Source organism: Pongo pygmaeus, chromosome 1 (assembly GCF_028885625.2).
Source record: "Pongo pygmaeus isolate AG05252 chromosome 1, NHGRI_mPonPyg2-v2.0_pri, whole genome shotgun sequence".
NCBI lineage: Eukaryota > Metazoa > Chordata > Mammalia > Primates > Hominidae > Pongo > Pongo pygmaeus.
In genome coordinates, this window is record NC_072373.2 from 209016201 (window position 1) to 209032828 (window position 16628).

General features: G+C 56.8%; 1 protein-coding gene across 4 annotated transcripts in view; it reads left to right on the forward strand.

Moving 5' to 3' along the window:
* HSPG2 (heparan sulfate proteoglycan 2) overlaps positions 1 to 16628 on the forward strand; it is a 116695-nt gene that overhangs the window by 98774 nt on the left and 1293 nt on the right. For 2 of the 4 annotated variants that reach the window (XM_063658800.1, XM_063658801.1), the window contains exons 72-96: positions 182 to 377; positions 649 to 828; positions 1115 to 1375; positions 3188 to 3392; positions 4561 to 4658; positions 5252 to 5518; positions 6272 to 6381; positions 6583 to 6730; positions 6813 to 6929; positions 7591 to 7702; positions 8409 to 8553; positions 8643 to 8742; positions 8881 to 8990; positions 9115 to 9223; positions 10115 to 10213; positions 10602 to 10823; positions 11127 to 11371; positions 11779 to 11950; positions 12053 to 12175; positions 12286 to 12342; positions 15409 to 15484; positions 15573 to 15651; positions 15775 to 15881; positions 15984 to 16067; positions 16468 to 16571. In XM_063658800.1, coding sequence (XP_063514870.1) covers positions 182 to 377; positions 649 to 828; positions 1115 to 1375; positions 3188 to 3392; positions 4561 to 4658; positions 5252 to 5518; positions 6272 to 6381; positions 6583 to 6730; positions 6813 to 6929; positions 7591 to 7702; positions 8409 to 8553; positions 8643 to 8742; positions 8881 to 8990; positions 9115 to 9223; positions 10115 to 10213; positions 10602 to 10823; positions 11127 to 11371; positions 11779 to 11950; positions 12053 to 12175; positions 12286 to 12342; positions 15409 to 15484; positions 15573 to 15651; positions 15775 to 15881; positions 15984 to 16067; positions 16468 to 16571 — 3526 coding nt within the window. The remainder of the gene's footprint in view (positions 1 to 181; positions 378 to 648; positions 829 to 1114; positions 1376 to 3187; positions 3393 to 4560; positions 4659 to 5251; positions 5519 to 6271; positions 6382 to 6582; positions 6731 to 6812; positions 6930 to 7590; positions 7703 to 8408; positions 8554 to 8642; positions 8743 to 8880; positions 8991 to 9114; positions 9224 to 10114; positions 10214 to 10601; positions 10824 to 11126; positions 11372 to 11778; positions 11951 to 12052; positions 12176 to 12285; positions 12343 to 15408; positions 15485 to 15572; positions 15652 to 15774; positions 15882 to 15983; positions 16068 to 16467; positions 16572 to 16628) is intronic. The other 2 variants (XM_054502323.2, XM_054502324.2) reach the window with 1 other exon arrangement.

The following is a 16628-nucleotide window of genomic DNA, read 5'->3' on the forward strand; positions in this document are numbered from 1 at the left end:
AGATGGTGCCACTGCACTACAACCTGGGCAACAGAGTGAGACCCTGTCTCAAAAAATAAATAAATAAATAAATAAATACCAAAGCAGGGTAGAGGAAATAGGGAAGACCAAGCCAGAGCTGGGGCTGACATCAGAGTCCCCACTCAGTCCCCACATAACCAGCCTCCTTGCTTTCTCCCAGATTTCATCAGCTAAACCATCAGATGCGGGCACTTACGTGTGCCTTGCTCAGAATGCACTGGGCACAGCACAGAAGCAGGTGGAGGTGATCGTGGACACGGGCGCCATGGCCCCAGGAGCCCCTCAGGTCCAAGCTGAAGAAGCTGAGCTGACTGTGGAGGCTGGACACACGGCCACCTTGCGCTGCTCAGCCACAGGTGTGGCCAGGGGCTGGCACATAGGGCTGGCAGGGCAGGGATGTCCTGGGGTCTGAAATGTAGACACATGTGATCTAGAGATGATGTCATGCCCAGGGGTGGGGAGTACGGGGAGACCGTGTTGCTAGCATCCCCCAGTGATGGCCAAGGAACCCAATTGGGGTCCCCATAGAGGGACAGGATCATCCAGGGCCCTTCCTCACCATGGCCACCTTCTGCGGGTCGCTGAGGTAGCCCAGTGACTTCTGTCATCCTCCACTTGACTCCACAGGCAGCCCTGCACCCACCATCCACTGGTCCAAGCTGCGTTCCCCACTGCCCTGGCAGCACCGGCTGGAAGGTGACACACTCATCATACCCCGGGTAGCCCAGCAGGACTCAGGCCAGTACATCTGCAATGCCACTAGCCCTGCCGGGCACGCTGAGGCCACCATCATCCTGCACGTGGAGAGTAAGGCCTCATCCCTTCTTTGTCTGCACCAAATGGAGATCTGAGCCCCCCGACTAGGCTCCACCCCACACAGAACCCCAGGAACCCCATCCAGAGGTCTTCAGGCACTGCAGGATCCCAGAGCCTTTCCTTGCCCGACACCCACATCCCCTCCTGGGACCTTTGCTTTCCTTATCCCTAGTCCTCTGGGCTCACCATTCAGCTTCGCTGGACACCTGGATCCAACGACCTGCTGCCATTCTGACCTTTGCCCTCCCCCATCCTGACCTCTATGTCCCCCACCCAGGCCCACCGTATGCCACCACGGTCCCAGAGCACGCTTCGGTGCAGGCGGGGGAGACGGTGCAGCTCCAGTGCCTGGCTCACGGGACACCCCCACTCACCTTCCAGTGGAGCCGCGTGGGCAGCAGCCTTCCTGGGAGGGCGACTGCCAGGAACGAGCTGCTGCACTTTGAGCGTGCAGCCCCTGAGGACTCAGGCCGCTACCGCTGCCGGGTCACCAACAAGGTGGGCTCAGCCGAGGCCTTTGCCCAGCTGCTTGTCCAAGGTAAGCAGCCCAGCTCAGGGTGGAAGGGGATCACCTTTCCTCCTGGTCCTTCGATGACCCAGCTAGGCAGACTCGGGTGGGAGGGCCTCCCTCCATAACGCCACCTGGAATGCCCTCATCTCCCCTGCTCTCCAGGGCCCGAGGCAGGCTTGCCTCCTCCAGGAAGCCCTCCATCACATGTGCTCAGCTCCTCTAGCTTGTACGGCTGCTCCCCACCTTTGGCACAGCCCTGGCACTGCCAAAGGAAACCATTCTGTGTACATAAGCGCCCCAGCCTGCCTCCCCTGCCAGGCAGTGAGAATGCTCAGGGCAGGGCCTGAACCCAGGCATCTCAGCAGCCCTGGGCTTAATTGAGGGCAACAAGGCCCAGGATGGGCTGGGTAAATGCTTAACAGGGACAACAGTGAATGAGTGACAGGAGTGCCCACCCCAGCATGCCCAGGGCTTCAGTGGATCTTCAGAGAGCTCAGCATTTCCATGGCCTCCTCATCAATAATACAAATGAGGGCTTTTGGGCCCCAAACATTTAAAGCAGCACAGCATGTAGCCCACTGGTCAAGGGCCTGGACTGTGGACACAGACCTGGGTTCAAAGCACAGCTTGGCCATTTGCTGGCTATGCAACCTTGGCCAAGTCACTGAACCTTTTTGAGCCTCAGTTTCTTTTTTTTTTTTTTTTTTTTTTTGAGACAGAATCTCACTCTGTCACCCAGGCTGGAGTGCAGTGGCGTGATCTTGGCTCACTGCAACCTCCATCTCCCGGGTTCAAGCCTTTCTCGTGCCTCAGCCTCCCGAGTAGCTGGGACTACAGGCACGCGCCACCATGCTTGGCTAATTTTTGTGTTTTTAGTAGAGAAGGGGATCCACCATGTTGGCCAGGCTGGTCTTGAACTCCTGGCCTCAAGTGATCCACCCACCTCAGCTTCCCAAAGTGCTGGGATTACAGGCGTGAGCCACCGTGCTCGGCCTGAGCCTCAGTTTCTTTATCTATAAAGTGGAGAGAACAATGCCAACCACGTAGGCCGAGTTGGAAAGGTACACAGAGGTAAACACAGATGTAAAACTGTAGCTCACAGCAGGCACTTAGTAAATGCGGACAATATGCATCAGCCTCTGCCTCCCATCTGTCCCCTGCACGTGTAGGTGTCTTTGCCATGGCCAAGTCCCTGGATTCTCTTATTTAAACTGCAGGCAGAATAGGCTTTGCTGTCCTTCCTTAAAATGTCTGAGTCTGGCCAGGCGTGGTGGCTCACACCTGTAATCCTAGCACCTTGGGAGGCCGAGGCAGGCGGACTGCCTGAGCTCAGGAGTTCGAGACCAGCCTGGGTAACATGGTGAAACCCTGTCTTTACTAAAATACAAAAAAAAATTAGCCGGGCGTAGTAGTCCTGTAGTCCCAGCTACTTGGGAGGCTGAGGCAGGAGAATCGCTTGAACCCGGGAGGTGGGGGTTGCAGTGAGGTGAGATCGTGCCACTGCACTCCAGCCTGGGGACAGAGCGAGACTCCATCTCAAAAAAAAAAAAAAAAAGTGTTGAGTCTCTCCCACTCTTTTCGTGGCCTGCCCTCCCAAACCAGAAGCAAGGAGCTGTGGAAACAGCCCAGCACTCCACAGGCCCTTATCTGTGTTGGCGGAATGGCAGCTGTGTGTGCAGATGAATGAATCTGCCACTGAAGGGTCTTTTTTCCCTGGTCAGAAAGGCTATCGGGAGAACATTCCTTGAATGTTGGGCTGGGGGTTTCCTGGGTCCCTGGAGGGGCATCAGGGATATTACACACACATATACCTGCAGAACCTCATACATGTCCCCGCAGGCCCTCCCGGCTCTCTCCCTGCCACCTCCATCCCAGCAGGGTCCACGCCCACCGTGCAGGTCACGCCTCAGCTAGAGACCAAGAGCATTGGGGCCAGCGTTGAATTCCACTGTGCTGTGCCCAGCGACCGGGGTACCCAGCTCCGTTGGTTCAAGGAAGGGGGTCAGCTGCCTCCGGGTCACAGCGTGCAGGATGGGGTGCTCCGGTGAGTGGGGCCGGGGGCAGGACTGGACTTGGGCAGCATAGCCCAAGGCTCACAGTGAGCAGAGTTAAAGCATCTGCCCCAGGGGGCGCAACATGAAGCACTGTCCTTGGACACATCACTTTACCTCTCTGAGCCTCAGTGTTCTCAGCTGTACAATGGGTTATATAAGACTGAATGAGGTCCAGGCAAGGTGGCTCACGCCTGTAATACCAGCACTTTGGGAGGCTGAGGCGGGCAGATCATCTGAGGTCAGGAGTTTGAGACCAGCCTGGCCAACATGGTGAAACCCTGCCTCTACTAAAAATACAAAAAATTAACTGGGCGTGGTGGTGGGCACCTGTAATCCCAACTACACGGGAGGCTAAGGCGGGAGAATCACTTGAACCCAGGAGGCAGAAGTTGCAGTGAGCCGAGAGCACACCATTGCACTCCAGCCTGGGCGACAAGAGCAAAACTCCATCTCAAAAAGAGAAAAGACTGAAAGGAGATTATCTGAAGCACTTGCACAGTGCTTGGTGTTTGGAAGGCCTTCAGTAAACAGTGGCCCATTCGTATTTATTATTAGTGGAGGAAAGAGAACAGGCCCTGGGGCCAAAAATATACAAATGACCCCAGATCTCAGCTCTGCTACTTGATAACTGTGTAATCTTGAGCCCTAGACCATAAGGTCTTTGTCTAAAATGGGTGTGGTGCCCCCCAACCTGCCTGCCTACCTCTAGTAGTTATTGGGAAACTAGAATGCAACACTGCGTGCTGTTCTACATCAGTTTTTAACGCCCACACAATTGCAAAGCATTCTTTTTTTTTTTTTTTTTTTTTTTTGAGACAGAGTCTCACTCTGTCACCCAGGCTGGAGTGCAGTGGCGTGATCTCTGCTCACTGCAACCTCCGCCTCCCGGGTTCAAGCAATTCTCGTGCCTCAGTCTCCCGAGTATCTGGGATTACAGGCGTGTGCCACCATGCCTGGCCAATTTTTGTATTTTTAGTAAAGACAGGGTTTCACCATGTTGGCCAGGCTGGTCTCAACCTCCTGATCTCAAGTGATCCGCCTGCCTCCGCCTCCCAAAGTGCTGGGATTACAGGCGTGAGCCACCGCGCCTGGCCCAATTGCAAAGCATTCTATCAGTTGTTTTCAACTCCCTGATGTCTTATTATTTTTTCTTTATAGAATCCAGAACTTGGACCAGAGCTGCCAAGGGACATATATATGCCAGGCCCATGGACCTTGGGGGAAGGCCCAGGCCAGTGCCCAGCTGGTTGTCCAAGGTAGGAGGGTGGCTTCAGGCCTCTGCTAAGAGCAGGGAACAGAGATGAGACAGGGAGAGAGGCACAGGGCCCAGACCCTGTTCCCTAGGAATCCCCCTAAATATGTCAGAATAAAGAGAATTATTCTATTTTGCCTTGCTTGTGTCTAGCATAGAGTAAAAGGGGCTTGATAAATATTTCAAGGGAGGGAAGAAGGATATGGGTGGAGTGTGTGAGTGCTCAGATGAACCGATGAAGATTGAATCAGTGTGAACCGGGCATGGTGGAACACACCTGTAGTCCCAGCTACTCAGGAGGCTAAGCTTGGAGCATTGCTTGAGCGCATGAGTTCTAGGCTGCAGTGAGCCGTGATCACACCTGTGAATACAGCCAAGACCCTTTGTCTAAAAAAAAAAAGATGTGGACACGTGAGTGAGTAAATGCATAAGACCTGACAAGTGAGTGTGTTTGTGAGTGAATGCATGAAAAAGTGAATGAGGAATGAATGAATGCTGGAACTTCAGTGCTCACCTTTCTTTGGGCAGTCTATGGCCTCCCTCAGGCCAGGCCGGCAGTGACTGATCTCACTGGACCTCTGCCTCCCTCCTCCCCAGCCCTGCCCTCGGTGCTCATCAACATCCGGACCTCTGTGCAGACCGTGGTGGTTGGCCACGCCGTGGAGTTCGAATGCCTGGCACTGGGTGACCCCAAGCCTCAGGTGACATGGAGCAAAGTTGGAGGGCACCTGCGGCCAGGCATTGTGCAGAGCGGAGGTGTCGTCAGGATCGCCCACGTAGAGCTGGCTGATGCGGGACAGTATCGCTGTACTGCCACCAACGCAGCCGGCACCACACAATCCCACGTCCTGCTGCTTGTGCAAGGTGAAGGCCAGTGGGGACTTTTGTTGGGGGACAGTGAGTGGGGCAGGGGCTTCTCCTGCTGCCATCTTCTGCCTGCCCGCTCTGCTCTTCCTTTCTGTTCACTTGGGACATTTTCCATTGTGTGTGTTTAAGGGGCAGGTTTCATAACAGGTGGCAGCAGCAGGGGATAAAAGTGAGATTCCCCCAGGGCAGCCTGGAATGTACAGGGAGAGAGCTAGGCCATAGAGCATCAAGAAGAAAAAAGAAACCTTGTCCTCATCAGCAGGGAGTGCCTGCTCTGCTGGGAGAGACCTGCAGCATAGTCTGAGGGCAGAGACATAACCCAGTCAACAAACAGACCTAATAGAGAGTAAAACAAGGACAACAGATGCAGGGCAGACACAAACACTGTGTGTTCTTTAAAGGCAATTCCTTTTTACCCCAAGCCCTGTGACTTGCCTCCAAACTTTCTTACCTATACTGCCCCTACTACGCACTTCTCAGGTCCCCAAAGGGCTGCACAATTTTTTGCCCAGGCACGTTGAAGAGGTCTCAGGCTGTAGAGTGAAATGGATCTGGCCCTGAACCCTGACTCTGCCCAACCAGGAGCAAACAGCCGCTTTTCCCCTCTAAGCCATAATTTCCTTATCTGTGAAATGGAATGTAGTGGCTCCCTTCAAGGGGTGATGTGAAGATGAAATGAATCAGGGTGCAGGCTGGGCACACATCTGTGACTGTCATGTTGATGGCCTATGTCTCTTCCATGCCTCTCAGCCTTGCCCCAGATCTCAATGCCCCAAGAAGTCCGTGTGCCTGCTGGTTCTGCAGCTGTCTTCCCCTGCATAGCCTCAGGCTACCCTACTCCTGACATCAGCTGGAGCAAGGTAAGTGCTGGAGAGGGAACCAGCAGGCATGCCTGGGGGGCTGGCACCAGGTCTGAAGCATCTCAGTGTCCCCAGGATGTGGCACAGGCTTGGCCAAGAGTAAACACTCAACGTTGAAAGGTGGGCCTGAGGCACAGATGGGAGGCAGGCCCCTGGAGCTGTGGGCTAAGGCCAGGGCCCTCAGTGCTGGTGCGTTTGCAGCTGGATGGCAGCCTGCCACCCGACAGCCGCCTGGAGAACAACATGCTGATGCTGCCCTCAGTCCGACCCCAGGACGCAGGCACCTACGTCTGCACCGCCACTAATCGCCAGGGCAAGGTCAAAGCCTTTGCCCATCTGCAGGTGCCAGGTAAGACACCACCCCCAAGAATTGGCACTGCCCTGCCCACTCCCTGACTGGCAGGGTCTCCAACTGTGCTCTCTGCCGGCAGAGCGGGTGGTGCCCTACTTCACGCAGACCCCCTACTCCTTCCTACCGCTGCCCACCATCAAGGATGCCTATAGGAAGTTCGAGATCAAGATCACCTTCCGGCCCGACTCAGCCGATGGTGAGCAGGAGGGTTAATTTGCAGGGTGGGCTGGCCTGGGTTGAGGGACCTCGTGGAGTAACTGCCATCATGGCTTGAGCCCTGGCTGCCCCTCAGTCCTGCCCCAATCCCTCAGCCCTCCCTCTCCAGAAGCCCCCAGACCTCTGGGCCTCCACCCTGGTGTGCCTTCTCTCACGCCTCCTGGCTTCTCCATCCCTGCCTCTGTGATATCTCCAGCCTCCCCATGGCTCCTCTGCCACCGGGGCATCACCCCCAGTCCTCCTGTCCCAGCTTCCTCTCCCCATCTCTGCTCCTTCCTCCCTCCCCTGCCTCCATCTCACCCTTTCCTCCTCTCTTTCTCTCGTCTCTTACGGGTCTCTGACTTTCACTGTCCAGGCCTCCTTCTCTACTCGGGTGAGTCTCTGCCTCCCTCTCCCCCTTGAGGGAGACACCAGTGTGTGTGAAGCAAATTCAGTTTTTTTCTAGGGGCGCTCAGTAAGGCCCTTGCGTTTGGGGCATCAGCCCTGAGATAGTGAGAAGGCCCTGGCTGTGTGAGGAGTGCCAGAGGGAGGGACAGGTTCTGAGAGTGGACAGGCTCAAGAGCTTGGGTAGTTTCTAGGGTGGGGGAGGACAGGGAGCCTGTGGCTGGATGGGGGCCCCTTACACAGTGATGCCTACCCAGGGATGCTGCTGTACAACGGGCAGAAGCGAGTCCCAGGGAGCCCCACCAACCTGGCCAACCGGCAGCCCGACTTCATCTCCTTCGGCCTTGTTGGGGGAAGGCCCGAGTTCCGGTGAGACCCCCAGCCTCCCTACCTATAGGGGGACTGGACACAGGGCTTTGGTCTGGCAAGCACTACCCTGGGCTCCATTATACAAAGGAGATCTGGAGGAAGGAGAAAATGTGGCCATTACCCTTGGTGACCACCCAATCTGCTAGAGTAGGAATAGTATGCCAGTCAGGTGGAGGAGGGTGCAGCCTCAGACTTGGGACTGCTGCAGGCCAGGATTCATTCATTCATTCATTCATTCATTCATTCATTCATTCATGCATCAGTTATTTGCTGACCACTCCATGTGTGCCAGGCACTGATACAGGTAAAACAAAACAGATCAAATTCTGGCTCTTGTGGGAAGAGGTGTATTCTCACTGGGGAAGAATAAACAAGCCATAAACAGAGAAACAAGGTGATCACAGGGAGAGAGGAGTCCTCTGAGGAACAGGGAGGCCAGGTGCTAGGCTGCAGGGCCCTGAGCCTGGGGTCCCTGTGGGCTGCTCTGGGAAAGCTCCCAGCGAAAGGATGTGGGGAGAGAAGATCCAGGGGATGGGTCACAGGGAGGGAGGACAAGACAGGGACAGGAACTGGAACAGCCCCAGGGCTGGGACTGCAGGAAGTGGTGACATCCCTCCTCTGGGGCCCCTCTGCCCAACTGGGCCCCTAGCCCTTCTTACAAACCCCCTATCCACTCTCTCCTGCCCCGGCCTGCCCCACGGAGCAGGTTCGACGCGGGCTCAGGCATGGCCACCATCCGCCACCCCACACCACTGGCCCTGGGCCATTTCCACACCGTGACCCTGCTGCGCAGCCTCACCCAGGGCTCCCTGATTGTGGGTGACCTGGCCCCGGTCAACGGGACCTCCCAGGTGAGACTCAACCCAATCCTGCTACTTCCAGCCCTCATCCTGCCCCTGCCCAGCCTCTGTTGCCATTCCTGACTTTCTCACCTCCCCAGGGCAAGTTCCAGGGCCTGGACCTGAACGAGGAACTCTACCTGGGCGGCTACCCTGATTATGGTGCTATCCCCAAGGCGGGGCTGAGCAGCGGCTTCATAGGTGAGCCCCCTCCCCACCTCCAGCTGAGGCTGGGCCTTACCTGGCTGGCTGGAAGAGCCCTGGAGAGCCTGGGAGGGCACCTCAGGGTGTGGGCTGGGACACCCTGCCCTGTGCTCATCCTGCCCACTCACCTCCCAGGCTGTGTCCGGGAGCTGCGCATCCAGGGCGAGGAGATTGTCTTCCATGACCTCAACCTCACGGCGCACGGCATCTCCCACTGCCCCACCTGTCGGGACCGGCCCTGCCAGGTGACCCCACACCCCACATACCACCTGGCTGCCGTGGCCTCCACCCCTAGCCATGGCTGGCCCCTGTGGGGATTATGGGGGGGACTGAATGTTCTCGGCCTTACTTCCGGGGGCTGCTTTGCAGAATGGCGGTCAGTGCCATGACTCCGAGAGCAGCAGCTACGTGTGCGTCTGCCCAGCCGGCTTTACCGGGAGCCGCTGTGAGCACTCGCAGGCCCTGCACTGCCATCCAGGTATGCACCCCCGACCGCCAGTCGCTGTCGCCCCAGGACCTGCCTCTTACCTTTGCTGCCTCCCCATATCCACCACCATCTCAACCACTGGGGCACTTCCACACCCCCCACTCTTACCTGAGCACTCTCCACTCCTCCCATGTACCCATCCCCCATCTCTGCTACCCAAGGGCCCTCGCCCCATCACTGCTGCTTCCCCTCCTCCAGCCCTGCTGACCAAATTCTTAGCACTACCCCGCCACCCAGGTACTCCCCCACCCCCAGCCCCATTTTTATTTTATTTTTTTTTTTTTGAGACGAAGTTTCGCTCTTGTTGCCCAGGCTGGAGTGCAGTGGCACGATCTCAGCTCACTGCAACTTCCACCTCCTGGGTTCGAGCGATTCTCCTGCCTCAGCCTCCTGAGTAGCTGGGATTACAAGTGTCCGCCACCACCCCTGGCTAATTTTTTGCATTTTTAGTAGAGGCGGGGTTTCACTACGTTGGCCATGGCTGGTCTTGAACTCCTGACCTCAGGTGATCCACCCGACTCGGCCTCCCAAAGTGCTCGGATTACAGGCATGAGCCCCCATGCCCAGCCCCCAGTCCCATCTTATTACCCAGGTGCCCACCCCATTACCCGCCACCAGGTGCTCCCCCTCCAACACTGTCCAGTCTCTGAAGAACCTGCAGACACACAGAGTCCCTCGACTGCTTCCCCTGCAGTCCTCCCTCTGGCCTCTTCTGGCTCCCGCCTTGCTCTGCTCAGTTCCCTCCTCCAAGGCCTCCCAGGAGGCTGGCCTGGCCCTCACTAGCCCAGCCCCCCGGGGTGTGATGGGCAGGGCTCTGGCATCAGGACCCCCCTCCCTCCAGAGTCACCACCATGTCTTTTCTCTGGCCTGTGTACCCCCCAGAGGCCTGTGGCCCCGACGCCACCTGTGTGAACCGGCCTGACGGTCGAGGCTACACCTGCCGCTGCCACCTGGGCCGCTCGGGGTTGCGGTGTGAGGAAGGTGAGTGGAGCCAGGTCTGAGACCCCCAGGGTCCTAGTGTCAGCTGGGGAGGCTGGGTGGGGCACTCTGAGGCCATGATGGGCCCTACGGATGATAAAACGATTCCCAAGCCGGAGGATCTGGAAGTCACCTGGCCACGAGTCTGCCCAGCCTGAGCCCCTTAGTGAGTGAGGGCCCCCAAAGAGGACCCCTGTCATATTGGAGCTCCTCCCAGCCCAGTGTGCAAGGGCAGGGGGGCTTCTGTGCCACTGCAGCTGGTGCCAACTGGTCCTGAGCCTCTGGGCCTGGAGAGTGAGGCAGGCAAGGGTCCCAGAGGAAGGCAGAGTAGCTGGACCCCACCCGAGGGTCCAGGATCCCCACTGCCTCAGCTGAGCTGTGGCTGCTGCAGGTGTGACAGTGACCACCCCCTCGCTGTCGGGTGCTGGCTCCTACCTGGCGCTGCCCGCCCTCACCAACACACACCACGAGCTACGCCTGGACGTGGAGTTCAAGCCACTCGCCCCTGACGGGGTCCTGCTGTTCAGCGGGGGGAAGAGCGGGCCTGTGGAGGACTTCGTGTCCCTGGCGATGGTGGGCGGCCACCTGGAGTTCCGCTACGAGTTGGGGTCAGGTAAGCACCTAGCACCAAATGCAGGGCTCTGCACGCCAAGCCTTGTGCCCCCCTCGGCTCTCCAAGCCGCAGGGAGACGTGGGAGGATAAATGCGGGGATCAGGCCAAGTCCCCTCTTCCTGTGCATTTTGTCTCTGTGTCACTTGAGGCCAGTCCCTAGCCCTCTCTGAGCCGTGGTCTCCTCATCTGGAATACAGAAGGCTGTAGGGCATTCCCCATCTGCTCAGGGCCCTGTTTGTGGTGGAGAGGGCAGGGAGACCCATGTGCCCCCATGTGCCCAACCCTGCCTGGCATCCTCCCCAGGGCTGGCCGTTCTGCGGAGCACGGAGCCGCTGGCCCTGGGCCGCTGGCACCGCGTGTCTGCAGAGCGTCTCAACAAGGATGGCAGCCTGCAGGTGAATGGTGGACGCCCCGTGCTGCGCTCCTCACCCGGCAAGAGCCAGGGCCTCAACCTGCACACCTTGCTCTACCTGGGGGGTGTGGAGCCTTCCGTGCCACTGTCCCCGGCCACCAACATGAGCGCTCACTTCCGTGGGTGTGTGGGCGAGGTAAGAGCAGCCTCCTCGGGACAAGCGGGAGGGGAGGGGTGCCAAGCCTTGTGCCCCCCTCAGCTCTCCAAGCACCTTGGCACTGGGCCCCTCCACCTGCAGCCACCCACGAGCCCTGGGCCAGGATGCTGTACCTCCAAGCCTCAGTTTCTTCCTCTGTAAAATGGGCATGATCACACCTACTTTGATGGGTTGTGCAGAGGATTGTCTGCGCTGACGGATGAATGTTTCTAGCACACAGTAGGCACTCAACTCCTGTGCCTCTCTCCCCACACCAAGAATCCATGCTGCCGCTTAGGCCCAACATGGGCTCCCAGCTGCCCTCTGCTGCATTCTTCTCCCTGCTGGTACACCTGGGCCTCTGCCTCCCAGGCCCCTTTAGTCCCTCAGTGTCCCTGTCCCCACAGGTGTCAGTGAATGGCAAACGGCTAGACCTCACCTACAGTTTCCTAGGCAGCCAGGGCATCGGGCAGTGCTATGACAGCTCCCCATGTGAGCGCCAGCCATGCCAACATGGTGCCACGTGCATGCCTGCTGGCGAGTATGAGTTCCAGTGCCTGTGTCGAGATGGATTCAAAGGTGGGAAAGCCTGCCCAGGGCACCGGAGGGGAGGGGCACAGGTGGTCAACGACACCTCCAGCCCATGCCCACCCACCCACTCGCCTCTGCCCTGGCCCGCAGGAGACCTGTGTGAGCACGAGGAGAACCCCTGCCAGCTCCGTGAACCCTGTCTGCATGGGGGCACCTGCCAGGGCACCCGCTGCCTCTGCCTCCCTGGCTTCTCTGGCCCACGCTGCCAACAAGGTACCCAGGCCTGGCTTCTCTCCACTTCATCTCTGTCTTGGGGCCCCGGGGCTCGACACAGTACCCACGGGTGTCTATGCCCACCAACTGGACCCTGCCCTTCTCCATAGGCTCTGGACATGGCATAGCAGAGTCCGACTGGCATCTTGAGGGCAGCGGGGGCAATGGTGAGTACTTGCCATGGCTTCCTCCCCAGCTTCCACTCAGCTCACTCTTCCAGTTACCCCATACCCTCAATTCTGGCCTACAAGCGAAACAGCTTTATATGAGGAGCTTGCTGGGCAGAGACAGCATGAAGACCACAGCCGTGTGGAGCTAGGGCCTGCCCCACACTTACTGGCTGGGTGACCTTGGGCAGGCCTTTGAAACCACTCTGACCTCAGTTTCCTCCTCTGTATTCATGTATTCAGTCAACAAACTATTGTTGCCCATCCTTGCCCTGGGAGCAGTAAATATAAGATGCATAAAGCAAGACCCTCATTCCCAAGAATTCTACCGTCTACTGAAAAGCTAAGGAAACAGTGAAGAGTGAATCCTGATTGAATGTTTACGGGCACTGTGCTAACCCCTTTACAGACACATCTCTTCTTATGTATCACTAATATAATAGGCGAGGCAGTGGTATAGTGGTTAAGAGTATAGACTTGGAGCCAGCCTGCTTGGGTTCAAATCCTAGCTCTCCCACTTACTAGCTGTGGAACTTTGGGTGAGTCACTTAACCTCTCTGTGCCCCATATAAAATGAAAATGGAGATGAGTAACATCTTTCCCTAAGGATTTGGATAAAATTTTATGTGAGAGTAAAATTACTTCGTGCATTTTTTTTTAAGGTGGAGTCTTGCTCTTTCACCCAGGCTGGAGTGCAGTGGCATGATCTCGGCTCACTGCAACCTCCGCCTCCCAGATTCAAGCGATTCTGCTGCCTCAGCTTTCTGAGTAGCTGGGATTACAGGTACACACCACCACACCCAGCTAATTTTTGTATTTTTTGTAGAGACAGGGTTTCACCATGTTGGCCAGGCCTGTCTCTAACTCCTGACCTCAGGTGATCCGCCCCCCTTGGCTTCCTAAAGTGCCGGATTACAGGCATAAGCCACCGTCCTAAAGTGCTGGATTACAGGCATAAGCCACCGTGCCCGGCCACTTAGTGCATTTTAAACGCCTAGAACAATGTGTGGTACAGAGTCAGTACAGAATGTTAGCTGTTGTTAATATTATATTCAGCTGGCCGGGCACACTGCCTCACGCCTGTAATCCCAGCACTTTAGGAGGCTGAAGCGGGCAGATCACCTGAGGTCGGGAATTTGAGACCAGCCTGACCAACATGGAGAAACCCTGTCTCTACTACAAATACAAAATTAGCTGGGCATGGTGGCACATGCCTATAATCCCAGCTAGTCCAGAGGATGAGGCAGGAGAATCGCTTGAACCTGGGAGGCGGAGGTTGCCGTGAGCCAAGATTGCACCATTGCACTCCAGCCTGGGCAACGAGAGCGAAACTCCCTCTCAATATTCAGGTAGGTATGGTGATTCACGCCTATAATCCCAGCACTTTGGGAGGCTGTGGCGGGCAGATTGCTTGAGCCCAGGAGTTCCAGACCAGCCTGGGCAACAGGGCGAAATCCTGTCTCTACAAAAAAATACAAAAAGTAGGTGGGCATGGTGGTGCTCATCTATGGTCCCAGCTACTCGGGAGACAGGCAGGAGGATTGCTTGAGCCCAGGAGTTTAAGATCAACCTGGGCAACATAGGCAGACCTCATCTCTACAAAAAATTTAAGAATTAGCTGGGTGTGGTGGCACATGGCTATGGTCCCAGCTGAGGCAGAAGGATCACTTGAGCCCAGGAGGTCGAGGCTGTAGTGAGCTACGATTGTGTCACTGCACTCCAGCCTGGGCAACAGACTGAGACTCTGTCTCAAAAAAATAAAAAATAAGGCTGGGTGCGGTGGCTCACACCCGTCATCCCAGCACTTTGGGAGACCAACGTGGGTGGATCACCTGAGATCAGTTCGAGACCAGCCTGGCCAACATGGCGAAACCCCATCTCTACTAAAAATACAAAAATTAGCCAGGCGTGGTGGTGCGCACCTGTAATCCCAGCTACTCGGGAGGCCAAGGCAGGAGAATCACTTGAACCCGGGAGGCAGAGGTTGTAGTGAACCAAGATTGTGCCACTGCACTCCAGCCTGGGCCACGGAGCGAGACTCCATCTCAAAAATAAATAAATAAAATAAAAATTATCTATATATAATATTCATTCATAGAGTTGTTGTAACGACTGAGTTAAATGCAATGGTGTCTGTAGCTGGATGGGACACTCCCTGCACAGGCACATCATAGGTGTTAGGTAAATGTCAGCCATTCTCCTCATCATTTGGTGGAGGGTAGCAGAGGGTCCCCTACTCTTGTCCCCTGCCAGAGCTACTGTGGCCAGTGCCAGCCTATAGGATGGGTCATGAGCAGACAGGGCTGAGGGGGTGTGGAGCCACACACAGTATGGACATCCTGGGCCAGTCACTCGCCCGAGCCTGCCTGCTCATCTGTAAGATGGAGAGAACACCAAGGCTCTGAACCATTTATTGCCACAGTCCACGGTGACCAACGGTCCCAGTAGCTCCGGACTGAGGGGTTTCTTGGGATGTGGGACTTTCAGGGCTAAAGCCAGACAGAACTTGGCAAGTAGAATGGCGGGTCACCCGACCCGGATCCTGTTGACTACACAAAATAAAATAAAATACATTGATTTAACGAAAGCAATTATGCTGAAGTAAAGTAATGAAAACATTTTTCAAGTTTCCTGACTTGCTGTATATGTGCTTCTTTATTAACACATCAAATAACAAGATCTGGTGATCTCAGTACCTACCACAATTTCAAAGCAGCAATATGTGTAAATGATATTTTGAAATATTTGCAGCTACTGTAATGTGACAAGCAAATATTAGTAACAAAGTTGCAGGCCCTACCACTGCTACTTTGGTTTGTTGCCTACATCTCATTGAAAGAACTGCTCAATTTCAGTGAGAAGTGAGGGAAATTGAGGTGTAATGCTTTCCCATCCAAGGTCATAGGCTCCCTGAATTCTGTCGACAGCCCCCTTGGGTCCCCAGCGACTGCAGGCTCAGAGCCCCCTAGTCCTGTATGTTGGCGTAGAGGTAGGGGTCAGGGGAACTGACGGGGGATTTTGATGCCTGATGCAGCAGGTGTGGCACCATCCTCCTCTCTCCCACAGATGCCCCTGGGCAGTACGGAGCCTATTTCCACGATGATGGCTTCCTCGCTTTCCCCGGCCGTATCTTCTCCAGGAGGTGAGACTGGCATTGGAAGGGCCCATGGGCCTAATGGGGAGGATGGGAATCTGGGACTTCTGTCCCCTCACCCACTCTTCCTCCACAGCCTGCCCGAGGTGCCCGAGACCATCGAGCTGGAGGTTCGGACCAGCACAGCCAATGGCCTCCTGCTCTGGCAGGGTGTGGTGAGTGTGGGCATCCGGCCGGGCTCTGGGGCTCCTGGGGAAGGAAACTGGCTTCCTGGTGGCCGGAGTGGTGGGGAGAGGGGAAAGCGGAGCCTCCTGGCCTCGGCAGCCTCTGCTCTCCAGGCTGGGGACCCCAGAGACCCTGTGCTTCCCTGGCAGGAGGTGGGAGAGGCCGGCCGAGGCAAGGACTTCATCAGCCTCGGGCTTCAAGACGGGCACCTTGTCTTCAGGTAGGTCCTGGCACCTGGCCCTTCCTCTCCCTTCCCTGGTCCCAGCACCCCACCCCCCGGGTCCTGCCCCAGCTCATACTTCTTGGGCCTGGATGACTGCAGGTACCAGCTGGGTAGTGGGGAGGCCCGCCTGGTCTCTGAGGACCCCATCAATGACGGCGAGTGGCACCGGGTGACAGCGCTGCGGTAAGGGACCCTGCCGGGCACTCGGGATGGGGCCCAGCGTTCTGGAGTGGGGCAGGACGCCCCCCACCATGAGCAGAGAGGCAGGCATTGAGCTCTGTGGAGACAGAACTTGAAGCCAGGGAGGGGAGAACCCACCAGCCAGGGCCTGGGCTTCCATCTTGGACTGAACTCTGCTGGGGGCAGGCGAGTGTCCCAGGAGTGCGAGGAAACCTGGGCGCAGAAACGAGGAAGCTGTGTTTGTGGGGCCCGATCTCTCGTTCAGCGGGGGAAAGAAAGAGCTTGGGGAACAGGGACAGACTTCTGAGTCTGGAGTCTCGGTGCCAGAGGGAGGGGACTCTGTCATGGGGCCGGGGAGGACCGGGGAGTTTGTGGGAAGGGGCCTGACCCAGTTCCACTGCAGGGAGGGCCGCAGAGGTTCCATCCAAGTCGACGGTGAGGAGCTGGTCAGTGGCCGGTCCCCAGGTCCCAACGTGGCAGTCAACGCCAAGGGCAGCATCTACATTGGTAAGTCTGGGGCTCCTTCCCAGGGCAGGGGCAGGAACGGCACTCCCTTGGGAGCTC